Consider the following 25,853-nt stretch of genomic DNA (forward strand, 5'->3'; position numbering starts at 1 on the left):
CCTCTAACACCAACTAACACACCGGCTTATCACTAGAGGAGCGCTCTGGAGTGATAGTTTCCATCTCCGCGGAAGCGAAAGAGAAAGTTCTTTTCCCCTTCACAAGAAGCGCCGAAGCGTGCTGGAGAAGTGGAAGGTAAAAGACTCATAATCCGGCGAGAGAGCGAAAGAAAAGGAAAATCCTGTCTCGTGCGCCTCGGCCAGATTTGCACGCAAGAAATGCACTGCGGGTCACGGTTTCACTTTAAGACGGCGAACCCGAGCACGTGGGACTTTAATAGGGAGAAAATCGCAATACTTACCTGCTCCCTGAAGCCTGAAATAGCGTGCTCTTCCCCCAAACACTCAAACAGAAAACGCAAAGATCGCCCTCAGCGAGATATTCTTCTACACGGAGGGACGGACTCGTGTCTAACTCTGCCATCTTTCTGTTGAGTAGTAAGACACTTTCTATTTTCGCTTTCTGTTAAAAAATGCTTGCACACACGCACACACACAACATGGATCCTGAAGAGAAAATGATCTGAGTGTGTTTCCGGTTCATGCCTATTTATAACCTCCAGGTGCACCTCATCGGTTGACGTCACCTGCCTGAGATTATACATTCCAAAATATTTGGCATGTTTGACACACACGTGCTTTACAACCGGTCACGAGGAATCGTTTTCCATAGCACTTTCGCGCAGCATTGAGTCTAGCTTTTGAAAGGGAACCTGTGCTGTCCTAGAGCCCTAAGATTACCTGCTATGTCCGGTGTTCTGGCTCCCGGGATACACCTAACCACTGCCGCTGGCGCCCCTAAAGGCCTGGCTAATTTCACATGTCTCAGTATAGAGTCTCCTATAACCAGAGCTCTTTCAGGTTTCTCAGCGGGTGCATCACTGAGGAGAGCAAACCTGCTGGAGACGTGAAGCGCAGAAGAGGTGTGCTACAGTGGGCTAGCCTTAGCGTTAGCTTCGGCTGAACGAGTATGTCGCCAAGTCGTCACACACTCGCCCCGCTGTGAGGGCTCTAATGCCGGTGTTTCATCGAAACATGCTACCCATTGAGTTGTGCTACCTACCGGATCTGCGCATGCACAGTCCCACAAGTTTGCACTCTGTTTCCACGCCCATAAATCCATGCTACCTTGGTGCTGAGACTTCGGTTGACGGTGAGTGTAAACCGTTTTCCTTTGCTTAATTTGACCGAAACATTTCGGAGCGGACGAACTGCATAAATTTTCATGAATGAGCCTTAAGGTTAAGGAAAATAAAAACTTAGAGCAAAAAACTATAGTGGAAAAGCTTTATTGCGATACAACTAACAGTTCCCTGCCAGCCCACGGATCCGCACACTGAAACTGGTTCAGTGTCTCAAATTTAAACACCTACGTTTACATCTTTTTGTGTACTTGAATATCTTCTGGTTATCATATGTGTGCAGCATAATTCAGTGCACAAAGTAGTTCATACATAAATGCTTACACACGTGATGACATGCGTTTTTGATTAAATTTATAATAATGCTAATAAAAACAAACAGCTCTTCTAATAACATTGAACGTCCACAGTGTAGTTTTTCAATAATTTATAATTCCAGTCAGCATTTATTAACTTTACAAAAACCTTAGTAACAATAAGTGCGAATGAACTCCTGGCTAACTTCTGCGCCATTACCACGGTGAAAAGGTTTATCGTACGAATAATGAAGCAATTGACCTTTTAGTGTAAATATGAAATGGTGACGAAATGTATAGCATAATTTGACAGATTAATATCCCCCAGGGGTGCCAAGTGCTAAATCCATTCATTTTGCACTAATACTCAATGCACAGTTAGAAATGAATAGCATGGTTTGATACTCTATTATTATATTGTGTTAAACTTTTCAAATTATATGTACTAAGTTTGTATAATAAAATTAATTATCTGTGTGCGGAAATGTCATTTCTCATCTCTTAGTAATGGAGGAAAGGTAGGCAGAACTGTTTAACTTTTTTGTCTCTGGGCTCATACCCGTGTGGATATAATAAATCCTAGAAATTAAACCTTAGGAGGTATGCTTCAAAATTCACACTGAAGGGTGAGTATCTGCAAGAGATTCAAATGTATCTGGTGTCTTAGTGAAATAGCTCAATAATGATGTTTGTTTCTGAATTAATGGTAATTGCAGAAGGAGAGCTCTTCTATGGCAGAAAGAAAGTCATTAAGACGAAAGAAGATGCAAAAAGCTCATCAAAGAATTTCACTCTTCTCCATGGGGGTGGGGGGAGGGGGATTTCAGGCATCCTGAAAACGCGCAATGCAATGTCCTCTAGATTTTATTGGCTGAGCATGACCATTGATAATGACCACTGGGTATGAGTTTTTATTTGTTTTGTTTTAAATAATTGTGAATGCTGTATTAGTATATTAAGAGTTGATTGCTTAAAGGTCTTGGAATGTGATATGTGCCAGAAGGTTGGAAAACCTTTAGCTGCTACACAGCCCTTAGAGTGTATTAAGGTAAATGTTTATTGTGCTCTGTTAATATTATAAAACAGCTTACAGTACAGTATATTTCAATTTGTACAGTATATTTCTATTTTTATGTACATCATATTTTAATTTTTGGTTCTATTTTTTCTAGCACATTTTTATTTTTAGTTCTATTTTTCCTAGTTTAATTTTATTTTTCTATTTAATTTCTATCGTATTTCTTTTATTCATATTTATTTCTTATTTGTAAACTTTAATTCTCTTTTAGGGTCAATGGCAGTCGTATAAGCATTTCACTACATTTCGTACTGTGTATGACTGTGTATGTGACAAATAAAATTTAAATTTGAATTTGAGCTTTTAATAAAACATCAATTCTAATTAATGTTTAAGACAAGTCTAAAAATAACCAAAAAATGTTTTTTTACCAAAAACTGAGGATGGGTTCCAGTATATCTTAACTCCAATAGATTACTTTTCTAAACGGGTTGAAGCTTTCCCATTAAAAACAAAAACAGCAGCTGAAGTGGGATGCCATATTTGTTCTATTATATATCAACATGGTTGTCCTACTCTAAAAGAATTCTCTCGGACCAGGGAAGAGAATTTGTGAATGATGTATGTGTGTTTTAAAATAGTATTGTAGTAAATATAACCCAGGAATTATTTCTTTCTGCTTGCATTGTTTTTGTTGTAACAAAATTCTTTTTTTAGCTCAACAACAGCTTTTGTAAAATTTTGGGCATTTAAAGAAGTGTCACTGCTACCTATCATCCCCAAACCAATGTCCTGATGAGAAAACAAATGATAACATAAAAACTACGAGTATGAGACAGGCTCTATTCTTTTAACATTACATCATAAATTATTGATATTATTGACAATCCCTTAATATTTATTCTCTATTCATATTTATTTCATATAATTAATTTCAGTGTGTAATACAGTGCATGATCAGAGCAAGACATTTAAAACTCTCTGAGGCAGAATCTATCTATTTTTTGCTTTTCTTATTTAATATTTTATCTTGAGGCTCTAAAAAAAATTGGTCAATGAAAAGCAGAACAACTGGAATGTCTGCTTGGATGCTACATTGTTTTCTCTAAAATCCACACCACCAAACCCCCCCCCCCCCCCCTTTTTCTGTTAATGTATGGAAGTGAGGCAGTGGGCTTCCTGGAGTGCTTTATAAAAAAACACAGTTTATCATGTTGGAGATGAGGTGCTTCTGTTCAACATGAGGAAGCGGGGACGGAAAGGAGGAAGAATTGAACCTGATTTTACCGGACCTTATGTCATCCAGGCAATATGTGGCAAGCTGGTTACACTATCTAATCCTGAAGAGGCAACTTTAAAGAACAAATACAATGTAAACCACATCGAGCCATACAGAAGGAGCCATACTGATGTCCCAAGTCAGGAATCACACAAGGTGCCAGAAGAGTATAAGACCAGTAAACGTCCCTCTAGCCCAGAGCCTCTGACAACAGAAAAGGATTTGGCGAATGTGGCTGAAGAAGTTTGGATGCCACAGAGGCCTTCAGTAATACATTTTTCCACAAGAAAAAATGTTGAAATCCACAATGAAACAAGAGCGGTAAAAGCAAAATCACTAATAACAGACTGCATACATCTTTATGGGCTCTTTTTTCCCATTTTATGCACTTTTAATACGGTTTTATTCTGCATTATTTTTCAAAATTCTATCTAGGAATATAGATTGTTTTGTTACATCTTGTTGTATACCTGTATGTGAGATATTAAATCTTTCAAAGGAAAAAAATTCAAAGGAAAGCTTACAAGAAAGAAAGGTTGTAGTTGTAAAAGGGGTTTGGCCTGTTGGCCATTTTGACCCGCTGGTCACAGGTTTTCTCCTACAGTATATTGCCAAAAGTATGTGGATACCCATTCCAATGGATTTGACCAAGCATTAAGGGAAATCTTCATGCTTTCACAACTGTTTTAAAAGGTCCTTTTTGTGACATTAGATCCAATAAAGAGGGGCTTGCTGAGGCTCGCCTTGAACATGAAAATAAAGGTTAAACAAGCACATATAATTATGACATTATGGTGTCTATATACTTTTGGCCATATTACAGTAGTGAAAGGACTTTACAAAAATGTCTGTGGTTTAACATTTATTTTGCGTTTTTAGTTAGAATGCTCTGGTCTGCTGACGATCATGGCCAGGTGGAAGCAGTTGTTGGACCATACAAAGTGTCTGATACATCTTTCCGTACATTGTATGGGAATGAATGGTTGGCTGATGAGGTAAGAGACTGCTTAGTTATAAATGTATTAAAAAAGGATATCTAAAATTGTTATTAAATGTGTTTTTTATACTTCAGGTTATTGATGCATACTTGTTTACCCTTATTGAAAAACAGCAGGCAAGTGGGAATCATGTTTAAGTAACTTTTGTTTACCAAGTCTCTGCTGTCGTTGGAACATCACATTGAGCTGAAGCCGATTCATAGTGTAAGTGTATGTATATATATATATATATATATATATATATATATATATATATATATATATATTATAGTTTATATACACTAGTTTTAGAACACTTGCAAATTCCTTTGTTTTTGTTTAGTGATTTATTTTCTACATTCTACAACAAATACTGTGGATTTCAAAACTATAAAATAACACATATGGGATTAGGTAATTACGTAACAACAACAAAAAACAACAGTAAGTTTTTATTTTAAAACACAGAGGTCGGCCTTTCTGTAATAGTTCTTGCAAGAACAGTATTGTGTCAAGTGCATTTGCAAAATCCGTCAAGCACCATAATGAAACTGTCTCTCATGAAGGCCAATATATATATATATATATATATATATATATATATATATATATATATACAGTATATAGCCTACTTGTTTGCAAAAGTATTTAAAGTACGCCTGCAGGCGGAAACCATGTAGGCAAATAAGCAAAATATTTATTATCGAAGTTCATTCGAGATTCATTTAAACAAAAAATACACGATCCAAACTGTAAAAAAATAACTAACCAAACATTTTCCTTGACTGCAATGTTGTGGAGAATTGCAGTAACTACAATTAAATAGAAGCTTTTGGAGGGGTTCAGTTTCAGGCCACCACTGGACTTGCTTGTTTAGTCACACTTGCAAAGTCCCTCCACTTGTTTCCGACTCCCTCTGGGCTTCTCTCATATTCATTTCCAGAAGCATTAATTTTTTTTTTGCGATTTCATTCCATGTTTTTTTTGTCAGAATTTGTAACTGTGTTTTTTAATTTGGAGAAAAGCAAGATTTGATTGTTTCCCACCTCCACCAAAAGTACTGCAAGCTCTTTTTTAGTAAATTGTGGTTTAAATGTAATTTTTTCACGTCGACTCTCATTAAACCTTGGCTGTATGTCAAAGGGACTTATATAGGAAATGATCTTGAGCAAAATAGGTAACAGGTGTTCACAACACAATTCCAGCATTTTTAAATCCCATAATTTCTTTTTATTTTAATTGTACTGATGTATCAATACCAAATAAAAAATGAGTTAAATGAAATATAACTAACAGTTATAGACTTTGTTATCCAACAAAGTTTAAACTGTGTATGCCTATATATGTTTTATTGTACAAATATTGAATGTTGCGTTCGTGACATTATTACACCACTTCTACGTAACGTCACTGCGAAAGCGAATTGAATGCGAGCCGAGGAGAAAAAAAAAACACTTTACAGTAGGGGGCGATATGTGCCTATGGCACTACTCCGCCATTGTATCGAAGAAGAAGAAAAACGACAGATTAAACCAACATGGTTTTAACGGTGGAAGTGTACTATGCTGTTGGGAAACACAGGTACTATGGTGTTGGGAAACACTCGTGACTAGTTGGTTAGTTTCTTCAACGTTGCATCGTACAACGGTGGTTAAGCAAAGAGCTACATCGTTGTACGGGAAACGCACCCCAGGATAAAAGCATCAGCCGAGTAAGTGAATCAACATCAAAGAAGCAACAACAGCTTGTCATGGACATGTTAATCTCAACACTTTATTCTTTCAGTACATTAAAGTACACAAACTTCTAATGAAGCAGAAAAAAAGGATCAAATCACAGAGGAACCTAAAGAACAGAAGTGTAGTGGAGTAGAACAAACCCACAGCACTCTGCTGCCCTCCAGTGGACAGACTATAGGAACTACAGCTCTGATGTCCAGTGCAGTGGGACATTTTACACACTGTGGGTTTTTTCCTCAGTGTTAGCATGTTAGCATAACAGGACAGATACAGAAAAAATGAGCTAAGGCGAACACTGTCAGGTGACAGGTCACACATTTTCCACACAGAGAGGAAAGTGTGAGTGTTTACAGAACCCTGCTTCTCCATGGTCACTAAAATCAGTTTAATTAAGGTCATTAAAATCACTTTTAGATTATAAAGGGGGACTCGTGTCTGCTGTCTCTCATTCTGCTTTCTTAAAGACCTGCTTCGCCACCACGTCATTCACACGCAGCTCCTACAGAGAGAGAGAGAGAGAGAGAGAGATGTTATATTTTTTATGCTTTTTCTTCGCACAGAGATTAATTTAAAATAACATTTTGTGCACACATACAATAAATCATATTATAAACTAATTATTAAATGCTATTTGGTTTATTGTTAAACCCAGACAGAAGTGAAACCTTTTTAAAATAATCCTATTAATAAAATCAGTTTCTCTGTTAAATATAAATGTTTGCTTTATATCTCATTATTTTTGGACTATCCTAAAGCTATTCCGAGTCATCTGGGCCAGTTTCTCGATAACGCACACTCTTAGCACACTAAGAAGACTCTTAAGATATATCTTACGTACAGTGATTACTTTCCTAAGTGTGTTTCTCGAACTGTCTCTTAGGAGTCTTCTTAAGTCGCTGCTGCTTACGTCCAACGTTACAAGGCGCTGTCTACAGTGAAGGACCTGAATTAGCTGACATCGGTGGCTCAGGAATAGATTTTTTACTCCTTTTGCATGACAGCAGAAGAAAGACGGCACTTTCTATGCAAATTTACCATGGCACTAAATTCTTTTAATAACGTTTATTTCGACATGGGTTAACTTATCAATAGCATGGGATAATAGACAAATATATAAATCAAATCAACAAACTGTCGCTAATATTTTCATGTGTAGTGGTGGTGAAACGAACCGGGTATACAAACATAGTTGATTGACAAACAGCTGACAACACTCTTTACCAGCTTCAGAACCAATGTGAAACATGTCAAGTGTTGTATAGCACACTTATGAAATCAATACGATGAGATGACAGAGTAGAGGTTTAACACCCCTATCTCACCTATGTGGTTTCGCGCGGTGGCCGTAAGTACGTTCCCATCTTATCACGCAAAAAAAATTAAACATTTTTAACATGCGAAGCTCGCGGACCTTGCAGATCTTCGCGGAACGTTGGGCTGTCACTCAAAGCGGCTCACAGTGCCTAATACCCCTATCTCACCTATGCAGTTTGCCTCACGGTGAGATGCGGTGTTAGGCACTGTGAGCTGCCGCAATTGCCCGCCGACGTACCGCTTACGTTCCGTGAACTTCTGCATGGTCCGCAAGCTTCCGTGAAGACCGGAATGAAATTAAACATGTTTCAACATGTTAAATTTTTCACATGGAAAGATGAAAACTTAGTCACAGCGCAAAAACTCGCGATGAATCATGATTAACCCTACTGACGGCCACTGCGCGAAACCACATAGGTGAGAGTGTAAGTACGACGCGTTGGCCCACAAGCGCAGGTCTGAGCAGGTCAAGAAGCTCCATAAATATCCACCTCAGGCAACATATGAAAAGGGCTGAAGTTTTGCCTAAAGGAAAAATTTGCATGAACCACACGGCTCTGCAAATGGTGCCGTCTTCGGTTTAGCACAACACACTGTACCGCTGACAAATTGTTTGCCACCTGCTCGATATTAAAAGTGATTGCCAACTTTAATGCATTAGTCACATTATAAAATAGGCTAGATGAAAAGTCACTCTATTAGTAAAAATAAAATTCTTAAACAGGCTTACAGTATATTCCCTCATTAGAACGACTTTAATAACGTTCCATAATGTGCTTCCATACACCGCTGATTTATAAAAGCTGCTGCTCAGTGGCGGCGACTAGCGTCTTGAGCTGACACTACGCTAAGAATGAGTTAAGGTTGGTCCAGACCAACCTTACGAACGTGTGACTTACCTAAGAGATACTAAGCGTATGAACGTTTCGGAATCGCGCCATAAGGTTGAGAGAGAGGTTAAAGTACAACTTAAGAACTACTTAGCGATAAGAATCTTTCGAGAAACCGGGCCCTGATTATTATTATTATGATTATTGTTACCAGGTGAAGTAAGTTTCCTTCGAGCCAGTGTGTCCATCCTCGTCCTTCTTTCTCCCCTCGCTGTACACACACCAGTTTATCACCATCCCAGTCCACTGTAGTCTTTAAACACACATTAAATTAAATAACGTCACACACAGTCAAGTTACAGACAATTTCTGAGTGCCGCAGATATTAACAGACACATTTTTATAGATATAAACACGGTGTAATCATGGTGTTTAATGGTATAGATGGAGAAATATTATTCAGTGATTCTTAATTTGGCAACTCGTGTTGCCAAACTGAACCTAAAATCATTATTTTATTATTTATTTGTATATGTTTACATTTGAGGTGATAAAAAGTTGCAGTTCCTCTATGATCCTACACTATTCACACACAGGCAGCACTGCTTTATGTTTGGTCGAAACTAATTATTGGCTCAGTTTGTTTAGAATTGTAACAAATTGAGATATTTATAAAATTGTGATACAGTTAAACCTTGGATTGGGAGTATAATTGGTTCCAGAAGCGAGATTGTATATCAAAACACTCGTATGTTAAAGTGAATTTTCCCAATAAGAAATAAACTCAGATGATTCGTTCAACAACAAAAATATTTATATAAAAATAATAAATACAAAATACAGTGGAACCTCAGATTACGAGTAACGCGGCTTACGAGTGTTCTGCAAGATGAGCAAAGATTTTTTTTTTATTTAACTTGAAAAACAAGCATTTTCTTGGTTTACGAGCACCGAGTATCATGTTTCACGCATGCGCTTCTTGTTTAGACGCCGAGTGTCACGTGATCAGAACTGAGCCAACGTTTTTTCTCTCTCTTGCGCTGCGGAATCGTCTCCCCTGCTGGGTCTTAGTGCTCGTCGCTTACTGGTATAATCAACATCTGTGCACGTGTGTACTGTTTACTATAACACTGTGACCCCGTGTGTCTGTAAAACATATTTTATTTTGTGTTCGGAAGCGCGTGTGTACAGCGCCTGTACTGTTTCTTATAACACACGTGTGTGTGCGCGAGTAAGGCCAAAGAAATTCTCAATGCAGAGGTTAAAAATCTATTTTCTTCCTCATTGCGGTGTTTTTGTGTGTGTGCGCGCGAGAGCATAATTAGACACTGTGCCGGCTGTGTGTGTGTGTGTGTGAAACCCTCATTCACAAACACACGCGCGCACAGAAATTAAGACAAGAGACACACACTCTGCTCTCCGAAGAAACTCTGTCGCAAATCTTTTCAGAGGTAAGGTGCTGGGTCATTTGTTTGTTTGTTTTACTTTACAGCAGTGATTCTGTTAGATTGCGCTCACACGAGTGTCTTTAGTGATGTTCATTGCTTTTTTAGATAAAACAGTGTATCGGGAGAGAGACATTGATTTATGACCTCTGTTTACGGAAGTGTAGTCCAGTGCGGGAGATGCATTGTGGGTAATGCAGTCCGGTGTGTGTTAACGCGAATGTGAGATTTAAGTTAGGATATTGAGCCTGAGTTTTGTTCTTCAGTAGTTTTTTTTAGTTGGATTTAAGTGCAGGATCCACCCGAAAGTTTGTACTATAACCTGACAATGGAGAAAATAAAAGAACGGAGGCATCGACCAGTTTGTCCATCTCATCATTACACGAGCATGGATTAACGAGCTGTCACGCTGTCGCGAACAACATAAAAAAAAGCGGAAAGCTTTAATAATTTATAACAGAACAACAGTCTTTCCGTTAATGTGTGTGAGTGTGTTTAAACGAGAGAAGAAAGTTTTAATGTGTGAGATGAGGAAAGGGAGACAGGAGGGGCTGAAAGCAAGAGTCTCCACTTACTCTAGCCTCACACACACACACACACACACACACACACACACATACATACACAGCGCCTGCATGCACAAAGGGAATGCCGGGATTTATTTTTAACTTTTTTGAAAGGTAACGTGCAGGTTAATTTGCTTTATTTTTACTTAATATTTTGTATTAATTATTTTTATTTTTTATTTTTTTGGGCTGTAGAACAAATAATTTAAGTTTCCATTATTTCTTATGCGAAAATAAAATTTGGTTTACGAGTGTTTTGGAATACAAGCCCACTTTCAGAACGAATTATACTCGTAATCCGAGGTTCCACTGTATAAAGTAAAAATTAACAAATGATCCTCTGGTGTAATGCACTTTACCTTTAAAAAGAATTGTGACTGGTGTTCACACACACACACACACACACACACTAACGGAATCACTGCTCTCTGACAGTCTCTGGTTACTGGAATCTTCTTTTTGCGTGACTTTAACAGTGAACCTCTCTAATGTGACCTAGTTTTGCCTCCTTTTGAGGATTTCACTGAAATGTGACGATGCGTTGGAGTAAGACACAGATTCATCTCCAGCACTGATACAGACTGTTTAACCCTTTTTTCTTCACAAGGGCCGTTGTTGCAGTACAGTTACTAAAGAACACTCACTTTACTTGGACACTAAATTTAAAAAATCTTTATGCTCACACACACACACACACACCGTCACAATGTTATAGTAAACAGTACACATACGGATGTTGACTATACAAGTGACACGCGCACTGAGACCAAGCATGGGAGACAATTACCCACAATCCCACAGCACGAGAAAAAGAGAAGAACCATTGGTTTATTTGTGGTCGTGTGACGCTCAGCAGAAAAAGTGCATGCGTATACACCAGTATATCAAGACCTCGCTCGTTTATCAAGTTAAAATTTATTTAAAATTTTGCTCGTTTTGCAAAATGCTTGCTGACCGAGTTACTCGCAACCCAAGGTTCCACTGTGTTTACAGAATTGCAACACAAACCAAATCACCACAGAGGTACGATGATAATTGTGTATGGGTTCATTCCCCATCCCTACTAAATGTTGTGAACATGTTATAAAGTGTGTTGTCTATGCTGTAGATGCCACTGTAGCAGTATTGCGCCCCCACCTGGCACTTCCTGCCGTCGACAGGCCCCAGGTCCTCAGTGAACTCCTCTCCCAGAGTGAAGTCCATGTCGAAGTTTTTGAACGTTGTGATGGTTTTAATCTTCATGTGTCCGGAATTAACATCGTGTTCAATGTGTTTACTGGGTTTCAGCAAACACACCACCTTCCTTAATGCTATGTTAATGTCTAACACACACACACAAATACACACAAACACAGGCCTTGTCACATTTATACATATTAACCCACAAGCAATTAACACTTAACACAAACAATCATTTATATTTATCTCATTTATATTCTACAATTTTTCCAATTACAGGCCGATATCAAACCTCCCCTTTATTTGTAAAATTCTGGAAAAGGTTGTATCACAGCAGCTATGTTCATATCTACATAGAAATAGCATAAACAAACTGTATCAGTCAGGATTTAGGCCTCATCACAGCACAGAGACAGCACTCGTTAAAGTAGTAAATTACTTTCTATTGGTCTCACATCAGGGTTGCGTCACTATACTTGTGTTACTCGACCTCAGTGCAGCTTTTGACACCGTTGATCATAGTATTCTCCTTCACAGAGTAGAAAATGTAGTAGGAATTCTCAAGTTGATGTTCTTAAGTGGAGTTTGGTGTTCTACAGGGTTCAGTTTTAGGCCAACTGCTTTTTTCCCTTTACATGCTTCCTCTGGGCAACATAATTCGTAAGCATGGTTTTAGTTTTCATTGTTATTTTGATGACACACCGTTACACGTCTCAGCAGAACCAGATGAGAAAAAACTGTTTACTAAAGTTGAGCAATGTGTGCAGGACATAAGAGACTGGATGTTAATTAACTTCCTTTTGCTTAATCCTGATAAAGACAGAAGTTCTAATCATAGGACCGCATTTATGATCACGCTGTAACTTTAGATGGCCTTTCTGTTCCATCAAGTGCAACAGTAAAAGACCTCGGTGTGATTATAGATTCCAGCCTTTCATTTGAAGCTCATGTAGATAATATTACCAGGATAGCATTCTTTCACCTCAGAAATATTGCCAAGATAGGAAACATATTGTCACTAAACGATGCAGAAACACTACATGTTTTTATCCAGAATGCAGCAGCGAGAGTCCTCACTAGAACCAGAAGATATGAGCACATCACCCCTATCTTATCTTAACTTCATTGGCTCCCTGTGAAATTTTGCTTCGATTTTAAAATACTACTCTTGACATATAAAGCATTAAATGGTCTCGTGCCGCAGTACCTGAGCGAACTGCTAGTGTCTTACGATCCGCCACGCCTACTTTGATCAAAGGATGCAGTACCGCGTATTATGAAAACTACAGTAGGGGGCGGAGCTTTTTCTTACAAAGCCCCAAAGTTATGGAATAGTCTTCCAAATAGTGTTCGGGACTCAGACACAGTCTCAGTGTTTAAGTCCAGGCTAAAAACCTATTTATTTAGCCAAGCATTTTTATAAATAGATTAGCCTTAGGTAAAGGAGCAGATCTGGGGGACTCACGGACGTAGAGTATTATGGTGAACTGGTATGTTTGGATGCTGTCTTCCTCACTCTCAGTTCCCCCTCATGTTTGTGTTTCCTTCTGGCTCCTCCCTTTTAGTTATGATGTCATAGTTAGTCCTGCCGGAGTCTCTGCTTGCACTCTACAGTTAATATACATTTACATTATACATTGTGTGACTGTGACCATACCTAACTGTTATCTCTCCTCTTCTTCTCTCTCTGTTCTCCAGTCACACTCTGATCGTTGTGATTTATACACTTTCTCACTCTCACACACACACACACACACACATTTACATGATGTTCTGTTGATTGTGTGAATCTGCTTTGTGATAATAATTAGTTATTAAACCGCGACACTAATAAAGATTTATTAAATGAATGAGCTGTTGGAGATCTGTGTGTGTGTGTGTGTGTGTGTGTGTGGACACACACTGAACTCTATAAGAACACCGTTAACCCCCTGTTGAAGTGTGAGGTGATGACGTCACTCACCTAACCCGGCCAGGTAGGACTCGAAGTTCTCCTGAGAGACCCAGGTGTACAGTCCGGTGTAATCCGGTTTAGACATGCTCACAGACCCGCAGTGATACTACACACACACTTACACACACTTACACACACTCTCTCCGCTCTCCCACTCCGGTTTAACTCGGAGTCTCTCACTGTAACGGGGCGGCGCGAGCGAGCGCGTGACCCACCCACCCCGAGCGCGTGCACGCGAGGAAACGGAGGGAGAATGGAGTTCAAAAGTTCATCACACACACACACACACACACCACCCCTGATGTGTAGAGAGAATGTCTTACAGGTTGCGACCCGAGCTTTTCATCCAACACACACACACATACACACACACACCAAGGCATGCCTCTCTCTTATACACACACACACACACACACACAGCTAATTGTGCTGCAGGGAGTCCACTGAGGGAGAGTCTCAACAAAACATTATACAGGAGGACGTGTGAGTGTGTGTGTGTGTGTGAGAGAGAGAGGCTTTCATGTGTGTTTGAGTGTGTGTGTGTGTGAGAGAGAGGGGCCTTTATGTGTGTTTGAGTGTGTGTGTGTGTGTGTGTGAGAGAGAAAGGGGGCCTTTATGTGTGTTTGAGTGTGTGTGTGAGAGGCATGCCTTTCTGTATGTGTGTGTGTGAGAGAGAGAGTGGAATGAGGATCTGGTCCAGATGGTGTTCCTCAGGGATGTGTCCTCCCCTTCCCGTCTCACAGGATGAGCGCGCGGTGTTGTGTTGCTAACAGGGGATTAGCGCAGAGTCTCACCTGAACAGCTCACAGCACTGTATGTACAGGAGTAACACCGAGACAAAACTGTCATGTGACCTGTAACACACACACACACACACACACACACAGCGGGGGTTCACCAGGCCTGCAGAATTAACAGTGTGTGTGTGTGTGTGTTGTAGCCACTCTGAGCTGAACCACAGTTACACACTCCGTCACACTCCTGCTGCAGTCACATCACTAAACCAACCGGATTGTGAGTCTGATTTCTGGAGGTTTAAACCTTCACGGCTTATACAGGACACGTGACCTTCTGTATCTGTCACGTGTTCATGTCTCATGTCTCATCACTGGTCTATACCCCGCCACCTCATAATAATATGGAATTTCAATAAGGACACAGAGACATGAGACATCAGAGGGTTGTGTGTGTGTGTGTGTGTGTGTGTGTGTGTGTGTGTGTGTGTGTGTGTGTGTGTTTTAGAACAATCAGTGTTTTATGTGTTTCTCTCTGTGGTCATTCAGTGTTAATGTGTGCAGTGTGTTCAGTTCCTCTGATATAATCACACATCTGGAAGATACCATTCAAATTAAAAACGAGCCAGACTAGTCTGACATTACACACACACACACACACACACACGCACACACACACACACACACGCACACAGAGAGATAGAGAGATTTCAGTGAGCAACTGTTATTGCGTGCTGATGAATTTTACTGTAAAGGAAGGTTGAGAGGAAGTGTGTGTGTGTGTGTGTGTGTGTGTGTGTGTGGGGAGTAAATGTTAACTCAGGTGCAATCTGTTAAAGAGATACTTTATTGCAAAAGCATTTGTATTAAAATCACAGTTTACAGAATTATTACTTAACTAATCATATTAATGTCCTGAGTTAAATCTGACAATAATAATAATAAAATAATAATAATAATAATAATATTAAATGTGTTTAATAGGTGTGACCCAGAAGCAGGTGAGAACATGGTGAGACCCTCAGCGTTACTCCACTCTCACTCTTATCGCTTCCTCACAGAGCCGCTCTTCTTCTCCTCCGATTTCTGCTTTTTCACGTCTTTCTTCCCCTTGGCTCCCAGATTCTCGTACACATCCTCTTTATTCCTGACACACACAGATCATCATCATCATCATCATCATCATCACCGTGATTTTGCTTTTGTGAGACACTTGACCCGTGGTTACATTACAGGCTGGGCGTGGTCATGTGTTGGGGAGGAGCTACAACTATGAGCTAATGAATAAGGAAACACGGCCTCCACCGGCCGATCAGACCAGTACCAGTACCAGTACCAGAGTCTTAAGCTTCAATCACAAACTTGATCAGTGTGTTCATCTGGGGCCTCTTTACTGCTGGACTGACCACAGGGGGCGCTGTTTACTGCAGCTGCCCAGACCCCAGGATCTCCTCTTGTGGCAGTAGTTATTGGTGTGTGTGTGTGTGTGTGTGTGTGAATGATAATGGCTGTAATGGTTAAATGTAACTCTTTTGTCAAACCACTTGGATTAAATCTGTAAGTCTTGACTTGATTCACATCAGGAGCGCACCGTTACACACTCAGTGTGCTGGTGTACGAAACCCACATGGCAAAAAACATCTGCTTGTTCCAATATTTATGGACTGGCTGCGTATTAATCTCCCACTTAGTTATGATACAAATGTTCTCTAATGTCTTAAACATGCGTGTAATGACGATCATAGAACATTTACTGAGACTGAAAAATACTCGTTACATCAGTGTGTGTGTGTGTGTGTGTGTGTGTGTGTGTGTGTTCACTCTAAGACTCAGGACTGAACTTCTATTTAAAACAATCTGGGGTTAAAGGTCAGAGGTCACTGACAGGAACAGAAGGACATGTAAACTTATTTATCTATTAAACAGTAAACACACACACACACACACACACACACTGTTCTAACGAGCATCGAGCAGTACAAGTTTGTGTGTGTGTGTGTGTGTGTGTGTGTGTGTGAGACAGAGAAAAGCCGTGTGAGAAGTTTAATCCGCTCTGATCCAGTTCAGACTGAACCTCACGTTTACCCACAATGCACTGCTCTAACTCACATAAGCTGATTATAAATAACAGAGGGCACTTTTCACTTTTTCTTATTGCTTTTCTCTCCTCCCCTAATACACACACACACACACACACACACACACACACACAGTGCTCAGCTGGACATTGAACTCTCAGATAATTCTGTATGTGTAGATGTGTGTGTGTGTGTGTGTGTGTGTGTGTGTGTGTGTGTGTGTGTGTATAGATGTGTGTGTGTGTTTGTGTGTGTGTGTGTGTGTGTGTGTGTGTGTGTGTGTGTGTGTGTGTGTGTGTCACTTACTTGGACACTTTGCGGGAGGCTTTAGCATGTTTGGGTTGTAGGGACAGGTTTCCATATTCTGTCTCAGTGGTCTGAAAACACACACACACACACACATTTAACTCCTATACAGCGCTGTGGGTAAGTAACACACGGTCAGCGTTAAAGATGAGATAGATGGAGACAAACATGAGACGAGACAGAGTGAGAGTACGTGTCCCTCCTCACGTGTCCTGTGGATGTATGCTCTTACACCCATCTGTCCCACTCGTCTTTCTCACTCACGTCTTTTACTCTCTCTCCTCCGTCCATTTCCTGTCTCACTCACCCTTCACCTTCTACTCTTTCTCCTCCTTCTGGATTCCTTCTCTCCTACTCTCCACCCTGTCTTTCTTCTCTCCTCCATCCCTGTTTCACCCCCCCTCCTGCCCCTCCACCCCCCTCCTGCCCCTCCCCCCTCCCTCCTGCCCCTCCTCACCATTCTAGCTTGCTGTATGTCATGCTGAGACTCGATGTACTTCAGCACGGCCAGATAAATGAAGCGGTACTGCGCCTCCGTCTGCACCATCCCCGACCTCTGCTCTCTCACCATCTGAATACACTTCTGTATGTCGATATCACAGTCCACACCTGTAAACACACACACACACACACACACACACACACACACACACACACACTTATTAGGGCATGCCTTTGAATCTCATCTCATGATTAGCCTGATCCACTTTCCTGAGGACAGAACACACTTTATTCTCTACAGGTTATGGATATTTCAGATATATTTACTGATTTATTTTTCCTTCTTTTTTTCTCCCCAATTTAACACAGTGCTATTTATTATTCATATTTACTTAGTTTGTTTACAGTCCTAAACAAACTAAGTAAATCATACTGAGAGACAGACAGACAGACAGACAGACAGACAGACGCACCTTTAGCATCGATTATGTCGATCAGCATGTCGATGACAACGATGGTTCCTGTTCGGCCAATACCAGCACTAAAAACAACAAACACCGTTACATACACACACTGATGATGATGATGATGATGATGATGATGAAGATAGGAAAGCATTTAACCCTGCGCTGTTGTCCCACCTGCATGACAATCTGATTTTTTTTACTCCAATGTTAATGTCATATTGATAATATATTTATCTAACAGTTTATTCACACAGATGCTCCACATGTCATCACATTTATGACTAAACGCTACATTTTAGATTTTACAACAGTTAGCTCAGAGCGAGTGAAAGAGGTGTTATTCCACACGAGTGATGATAACAGACAGTAACAGCACTGTGAGGTGTAACTCTGTGTATGAGTGGGCGTGTCCCAGGTGTTGTCCAGTGGTTAATGACACTAACTGTGTGTCTCAGCGTGGGTGAGAGTAGGTCTGTACGGTCCGCAGTACTGAGGAGAGAGCAGCTGTCTGACTAAACCCACATTCACACCCAGTCACAGAAGCACTTTCAGTAAGAACACACATCTGATAACATTATGGCGTCTTAAACAACACGCCGTCTCTGCACTAATCACTTCTAAGTCCTTCTGAATCGCCTCTGAACCGTCCGCGTCGTTCTGTTCACGGCTAACACTTAGCTACAAAGCTAACTAGTGTCGAACGCGAGGCTGAATCCCAAATCCCTCTCTAACCCCTGATCAAGAGCACTACTTGGTGATGCACACCCTACATAGTGCACTAGCTTTCTATTAAACGCTATTTGGGATTCGACCCCAGAACCCCGAAGTTAACGGAGCTGATACTCTAAAGTGTAATAAATGTAAATATAAAGTAGATCTGGTGAGTTTCTCAGGACTGTCCACCACCTCCATGGTTTATTCTCATCACCTTCTGCCTACAGAGTATCACTAAGAGTTTAACACCACTCTCACCTCCTGTTCATTACACTAACTGTCAGTCTGCAGCTCCGCCAGTCGCGGTTATGTAGGATGTGTGTGAGCGGAGCAAAATAACTGGTTAAATAAAGAAACAAACCATAATCTGTTAATAATAAATGGTGTTTGTGGAACTGTTGTATAAAAGTGATGTCACACTCGAGGTCGTGCGGTTGTACTGAATACCGGCACGGCTGTGATACCTTCAGTACTCGGGCTGCGTTCTTGTGTCTACGACATGCATCACAGCTATGCTGATAATCAGTACAACAGCACGACCACGAGTGCGATGCTGCCCTAAATAAGGCAGTGCACGTTGGTGTTGAGGTTAGAAGTGTTGGAGGAACATGTCCTATAGACACTGAGTAATACTGTTTAAACCTTTACTCATTATTTTTTCATGCTAACATCTGTGTGTTTCTCAGCGCGGTCGCACTGCGATCCGTCTCACTTTCTGTCTCACAGCCGTGTTTCAGCTCGATCTCACAATAGACGTGTGAACGATCCAGTGCTGTGAAAACTGACAAGACATCTGTAAAAGCTGAGACTTCCTGCCTCGCCTCGTCAGTGCCTCGTCGCTCTGCTTAACTTTGAGGGGTGAGAAGCGAAGGATCGAATATATAGCATCATGGTTTAAAGTTCAAAGCAGAATGAAGACACTCTCTTCTTATGTGTGTGTGTGTGTGTGTGTGTGTGTGTGTGTTACCTGCAGTGGATGATCATGGGCCCCACGCCAGGAAACTCCTGCTGCTTAAGGTTGACCTGTGTGAGGAAACTGAGGACTTTGTCTGGCTGCTCAGGGACACCGTGATCAGGCCAGCTCAGGTATTGGTAGTGCCAGATCTCTCTCGTCACGTTGCTCTAAAACACACACACACACACACGCAGTATTAACACCCGTATCCTCATTCTGCCTATGATGTAGACGAGGATGTGGGATTAGATTCGGTGTGTGTACCCCATCGATCAGTGTGACCTCCAACACTCTGACTTTATAATCATCAGCGTCTCTCTCAGACAGCAGCGTCACCAGAAACTTCCCGTAGTCCTTCGTCTCGTCACAACCAGGCCAGTACGGCACACACTTATTCTGCAGAACAGACAGAGACAGACGAACATGACCTCCAGGGACCATGTCCCAAATCACACCCTCCTCACTTACTAATAAGGATAAACAAAACCCTGTTCGATTCTCATCCCACGCCCGACTTCAGAACATCACGGTAATTTATGAACACTAAAAGCATTTAATTGGCGTACTCAGTGTTTTTCGACCCGCTTCCCAAACACTGACACTGCGTTTAGGTCATGAGCGTGACTCGTCACAAGATTCAAAAAACAACAAAAAAAACTGTTAGCTTCTTTCTTCACAACACACACCCGTCCTTTCTCGACCTCCCTCGTCGTCATGACAATGACCCGAGACTCCTCTTGCCAGACCATTTGCCAGAAATCATTGACGGTTGTTAGGAGACAGCCTTGACACGCGATGTAGACTTTCGGAGGACAGATCTCACACATCCTATTCTGTACACATTAAACAGAACAACAACAAATGAAGAACTTTCATAGACACGTGTGGCTCCTGCTGTAGGCAGGCACTTTGTTCGAGAAGTACCTTGACGTAGTTGGCATTAATGTAATCAGATCCGATCACGTTGGGGTCGCCATCCTGCAGGACCACTCTGGTTTCATCGACTAAAGTGAAAGTGAGAATAATAATGTTGTTAAAACTGTAAGGAAGGATCGAAATCTCTGTGTGAGGTTATAATGTTGTGCTTTTCTCACAAGGCAGGATGTTCTTGTATCGGTTCTTGCTTTTGTTCTCTGGCCGCATCCCTTCATCTCTGCTCTTCTTCATTTTGGTGTCGAGCTTCTGCAAAGCCTGCACAGAGACCAAGAGCAGAACACGCATAAAGAAATGAGTTAGGGTTATCAAAACTAAGCAGTTATTTTTGGAATTAATGATGCAGGCTGTGTCACAAATCCCCAACCTGTTCACTATTCTCCACTGAGGCTGATACCACACACTCTCAGTGCGAAAATCATCCTGAATTTCTAGACTGGACAAACACAAGCTGAGCCCCAGTGTCTGAACATTAAAGTCAGATACACAGATGATCAGGCGGTGATTAGTGTACTGCCGATGCTGAATACTGAGTGTTTGATGAGGGAGGGAATGAGGTCGCTGCTGAGGTTGTTACATAAACAACCAGTTTTTAAATTGGATCTCTAGGGACTTTGTAGCACTTTGTTCCTGTTTCTTTCATTTAATCTACATCATTTCATTTAATTGAATATGAAAAGGATGGGTGGGGCCTGGCCAGTGAGCGCAGGATAGAGTCAGTCAGACCGAACTGGGTGTGAAAGCAGACTGTGGTGTAACACTCACATCAAACTCCTCCCAGAACCCAGCTTTGATCTTTTTGTCTCCTGCTTCTTCACTGCGCGGCTCAATGGACTTATCCAGCTGCTTCACCCTGCTGTCGATCGCTGATGCGCTCACTCGTGTCGAGAAATACGGCTGACACACACACACACACACACACACACACAACAACTTAAAACCACAGGTCTGCAGAATAATATACACTGTAACTATAGACAATTAATAACACAGTGGGCGTGGCCATGGGTGGAGCAGTCGTATGTTAAATAGTTACATGTAGGTTTGGTGATGTGACCAACTGACAGACAGACAACTGTCTCACATACACACTCACTTACAGTAATCACACTGACCCAAAGACATGCAAATGGGGTGTGTGTAAGAGGTGTGTGTATGGGGTGTGTGTAAGAGGTGTGTGTATGGGGTGTGTGTATGTTGTACGGTGTGTTTATAGGTATGTTTGGTTTGTGTGTGTGTGTGTGTGTGTGTGTGTGAATGTATATGAGGTGTGTGTGAATGTGGTGTCTGTGTGGTGGGTGTGTGTATGGGTGTGGTGTGTGTGTGGTTTGCGTATGGTGTGTGTGTATACAGTGTGAGTTTGTATGGTGTGTTTATGGTGTGTTTGTGTTTGTGTATTATTTTTCATTCTCTTGATTGTGTAAAGCTGTTTTGCGACAAGGTCAGTTGTTAAACACGTTATACAAATAAAATTTAATAAAATGGAATAGAATTGAAATGAATTGAACCGACGTATCAGCGGGGTGTAGCTGTGACTACACCCCCCCCCCCCCATACTCACCTGTTTCAGGTAGACTTTAGTCCCGGTCACTTCCTCAATCGCTGTTTTTCTGTAAAACTCCACGAGTTCAGACAGCGTGTCGAACACCTCCTTCCCCCCCACCGTGTAGCCGGTATTCTGCAATTACAAACACACACTTCATATACAAATTACACTCAACACTACACCAAGTATAAAAGGCTAGCGCAGTACAGAACACTAGTGGAGTACAGAACGCTAGCTGGGTACAGAACACTAGTGGAGTACAGAACGCTAGCTGGGTACAGAACGCTAGCTGAGTACAGAACACTAGCTGAGTACAGAACACTAGCGCAGTACAGAACACTAGCGCAGTACAGAACGCTAGCGGAGTACAGAACGCTAGCTGAGTACAGAACGCTAGCTGAGTACAGAACACTAGCTGATGTTAGCCAGTTACAGTGTACAGTCACTTCTCTGTGTGTTCTGATGTTAGCTGGGTTAGCGAGCGATGCTAAGTGGAATGAGCCTAGTAAGTTTTATCACAGAGTGTTTCTGAGTATTTATCACTAACTCAGTGGTTAAAGATAAAGGGCTGTATGTTTCTGTGCTCTTCTGTGTGTGTGTGTGTGTGTGTGTGTGTGACTTAACTGCACACTACATGTTAGCGAGATGGCTATGTTTTTCAGTTTCACCACATCCTGGCATCCTGGTTCTAACAACTTAACTGCTTTAACTGTAAATGCATTGTGGGTAATGTAAATACTAAAAACAAGACAGGACAGTGTGTATACACACACACACACACACACACACACATTCAATTGATTTGTTTTGTTTTTCAGACAATGGCCGCCTTTAGGGAGAATTAAGACTCAAGGTCACAGAAATGGGCTAAATAGTATTAGCATCAATAGCAGCTAATCCACACACACACACACACATACACACACGCTTTGAAGTAACTTGTGATGTGTTGTGTAACTGAGCTTTGGCAACACCATATTTGTCCATATTTGTCACTGAATCCTGAATGCTGTGTGTGACGCAGTGGCGCCTCACTGTGGTCAGATGAAGAACTGAATAACACTATAGAGGGCGTTAGTGCACTTTGTACAGAAACAGACTGTCTCTGGGTTCTTCTCACATCCTTTACACTTACACACACACACACACACACGCACACAGCCTTACGCTGTAGAGGATCTTGATGTGAGACACCCTCTTGCCCTTAGTGTTCTTCTCGTCTGTAAGAGCCGACAGGACGTAGTTCCCTGGGTTGGACAGAGACTCACGCACCAGGAACGTCCCCATCTCCCCACGCTCACGCAGCAACTTCTCCGCATCTGGACCTGACAGGTGACCATGGTACCACCTACACACACACAGAACAAACACACACACACACACACACACACACACAGCCAGAAAAACAAAGAGGAATTAATGTCAGACAGAACAGGATATAGAGAAGTGAAGTGACAGGACAATGAGAGACAGAGCGATATTGACATAAACCGATAAGTAACCGTTAACATGTATGACGATGGTACGGTACTAATTACTGATTGAAGGCAATAAAGAGACTCTTTGGAGACTAAACTCTAGAATGTGATGAGGACTGTGAGAGCCCAAGACAACAGCTTAGAAAAATCTCAAATTAGGAACATGGAGACGTGACAAACCCACAGTACAACAGTACAAAGACACACTCAACTCATACAATAAAAGAAAGAAGAATATCCAAACACTCCATTATCAGGTCTCCATCACCAGGTCTCACCCTCCACCACCGTGAGGTCAGGTTCCTGCTCTGTCCAGATGATTCAGCCCTGTTGTCTCCTACACCTAATGGTCTACAGCAGAACCTCTCCATCTCACACCAGTAATGCTGTACATGATCTCCATCAGTGACTCAGAGCAAATCCAGCATCAAGGTGTTCCAGAGCAGAGCGAATATAACACACACATCACTGCACACACAGCTCCATCACAATCTCCCCCTGCCAGATCGCAACAGATACACACACTTTTCCTGACACACACACACTCAAACACACTTCTACCCAAGGACACACCGAAACACATCTGGCACACCTTGACACACAACCAGGACCACACTTTAACACACAGCAAATCCCAACTGAACACGTGTAAAACAGACGTGTAGAAGCCGTACACTGAATAGAATCCAATCAGCTGATCTGAAGGCACTGAAAACACACCAAAACCTGTGAACTCCTGAGCAGACACTCTGTACTACACTGTGAGCTACAGCAAACACAAACACACCAGATTAGACAGGAACACTGCTGTAACCTCCATCGTCCCAAACTTCCCTCTGAACACCGAGCAGCACCAAGCTGGGGTTCACCAGGGAACACCACGGAACACCAGGGAACACCAGGGAACACCAGAGAACACGAGGGAACACCAGAGAACATGACGGAACACCAGGGAACAGAAGGGAACATGAGAGAACACCGGAGAACACAAGGGAACATGAAGGAACACCAGAGAACATAAAGGAACACAAGGGAACACCAGGGAACATAAAGGAACACCAGGGAACATGAGGGAACACCAGGGAACATAAAGGAACACAAGGGAACATGAGGGAACACCAGGGAACATAAGGGAACATGAGAGAACACCAGGGAACATAAAGGAACACAAGGGAACATGAGGGAACATAAAGGAACACAAGGGAACATAAAGAAACACGAGGGAACACCAGGGAACATAAAGGAACACCAGGGAACATAAAGGAACACCAGGGAACATGAGGGAGCATGAGGGAACAACTCATCTCATCTAAATATGACACTGTCTAATCTAACGTTCTTACTGCTGTGTATTTTATATCGATCAATCAGTACTGTATCAACACTACACCTGCTAACGTCTGCTCATGTTTTATTGTTTAAAAAACCTCAGAAGTGTGTTTTATTCTTTATAATCCGTGTTTAATGCTCTGAATTGTTTGGATATTATTTTAATCTGCTTTGGCAACATTGTTAATTAGAGTCATGCCAATAAAGCACACTGTGACCTTTGACCTTAGAGAGAGAGAGAAAGACAAATAGACACAGGTTATTACTTTTTCTGTCTGATTTATTGTACATCATATAAATGTATTATAAGTAAAAATAAATAAACTCAGTAGAGTGTCCATGCACACTGTACCCGCTAGCATGCTTTTGCACATGTAGCATGTTAGCATTGTTGTGGCTTTCACCTCACACACACACACAATCCTAAAATTCACCCGCTAATAACCTCACCTACGCTAAAACGCTGTCATGCTAACTACAGACTCCTAACCACTGTTAGCATGTTAGCATTGTTACGTACAGTATGTTCTTGTGCTTCATCTCTGTGTGTGTGTGTGTGTGTGTGTGTGTGCTGATTGCTACAGTACTAATGAGGTCAATGTAAGCATGCTAGCACAGCAGTGTGTGTGTGTGTGTGTTCAATTTGGGTTCAGTTCTCAGTTTCTACAGCTCAGCTTCCTGTACTGCGGTTGGAAAATTTTCCGATGACAGCTCGAGACATGAGTGTATTTTTAGCTGTGTCCTTCCTCTTTAAGAAACGCTAAGTGCAGTAAATAACACACACACACACACACACACACAGTGCTGCTATGAGATTAGATTAGTTTCATTCCATTCAAGTAAAAGCGCCACATTAGCATACTAGCCTTTAAGCTAGCTCACGCTAGCGGTGTAATGCTGTCTGGGGTCTGAGAGTTCTAGCTCGGTTCTTTCAGATTTCTTCTTAGTGTTTGCATCAGTGTCAGTGTGTGAGACGTGTGTGTGTGTGTGTGTGTGAACCTGCTGCAAGGAAGGCTTTAATCATGTTTCAGGATTTTATTTAACAGATTCACACTCTCAAGTTCTCTTTAACTAGCGTTTGAAATAAACCCAGAGTACGGCTAGGTTACAGGAATGTTGGGGAACGTGTGGCT

At 41.4% G+C, this 25,853-nt stretch overlaps 2 protein-coding genes across 2 annotated transcripts in view; both read right to left on the reverse strand.

Annotated features, from left to right (window-relative positions):
* Positions 1-6,465: 6,465 nt before the first annotated feature.
* On the reverse strand, positions 6,466-13,919 carry rbp5 (retinol binding protein 1a, cellular). The gene is made up of 4 exons (XM_053495530.1): positions 13,749-13,919; positions 11,744-11,928; positions 8,807-8,908; positions 6,466-6,950 (listed from the first exon to the last, which is right to left on the reverse strand). The coding sequence occupies exons 1-4, from the start codon at positions 13,822-13,824 to the stop codon at positions 6,897-6,899; spliced, it is 417 nt and encodes a 138-aa protein (XP_053351505.1). The 5' UTR covers positions 13,825-13,919; the 3' UTR covers positions 6,466-6,896.
* A 1,380-nt stretch (positions 13,920-15,299) lies between these two features.
* Positions 15,300-25,853, reverse strand: part of ptpn6 (protein tyrosine phosphatase non-receptor type 6) — a 19,933-nt gene continuing 9,379 nt past the window's right edge. The window contains exons 5-16 of the mRNA XM_053494041.1: positions 23,081-23,261; positions 21,929-22,045; positions 21,133-21,264; positions 20,529-20,625; positions 20,359-20,438; positions 20,121-20,267; positions 19,699-19,830; positions 19,447-19,601; positions 17,772-17,839; positions 17,315-17,466; positions 16,858-16,928; positions 15,300-15,620 (exon numbers count right to left, since the gene is read on the reverse strand). Of these exons, the coding sequence (XP_053350016.1) occupies positions 15,518-15,620; positions 16,858-16,928; positions 17,315-17,466; positions 17,772-17,839; positions 19,447-19,601; positions 19,699-19,830; positions 20,121-20,267; positions 20,359-20,438; positions 20,529-20,625; positions 21,133-21,264; positions 21,929-22,045; positions 23,081-23,261 (1,435 nt within the window). The 3' untranslated portion in view covers positions 15,300-15,517. The remainder of the gene's footprint in view (positions 15,621-16,857; positions 16,929-17,314; positions 17,467-17,771; positions 17,840-19,446; positions 19,602-19,698; positions 19,831-20,120; positions 20,268-20,358; positions 20,439-20,528; positions 20,626-21,132; positions 21,265-21,928; positions 22,046-23,080; positions 23,262-25,853) is intronic.

The sequence above is a fragment of the Clarias gariepinus genome, chromosome 4 (genome assembly GCF_024256425.1).
Source record: "Clarias gariepinus isolate MV-2021 ecotype Netherlands chromosome 4, CGAR_prim_01v2, whole genome shotgun sequence".
In the NCBI taxonomy this organism is placed as follows: domain Eukaryota; kingdom Metazoa; phylum Chordata; class Actinopteri; order Siluriformes; family Clariidae; genus Clarias; species Clarias gariepinus.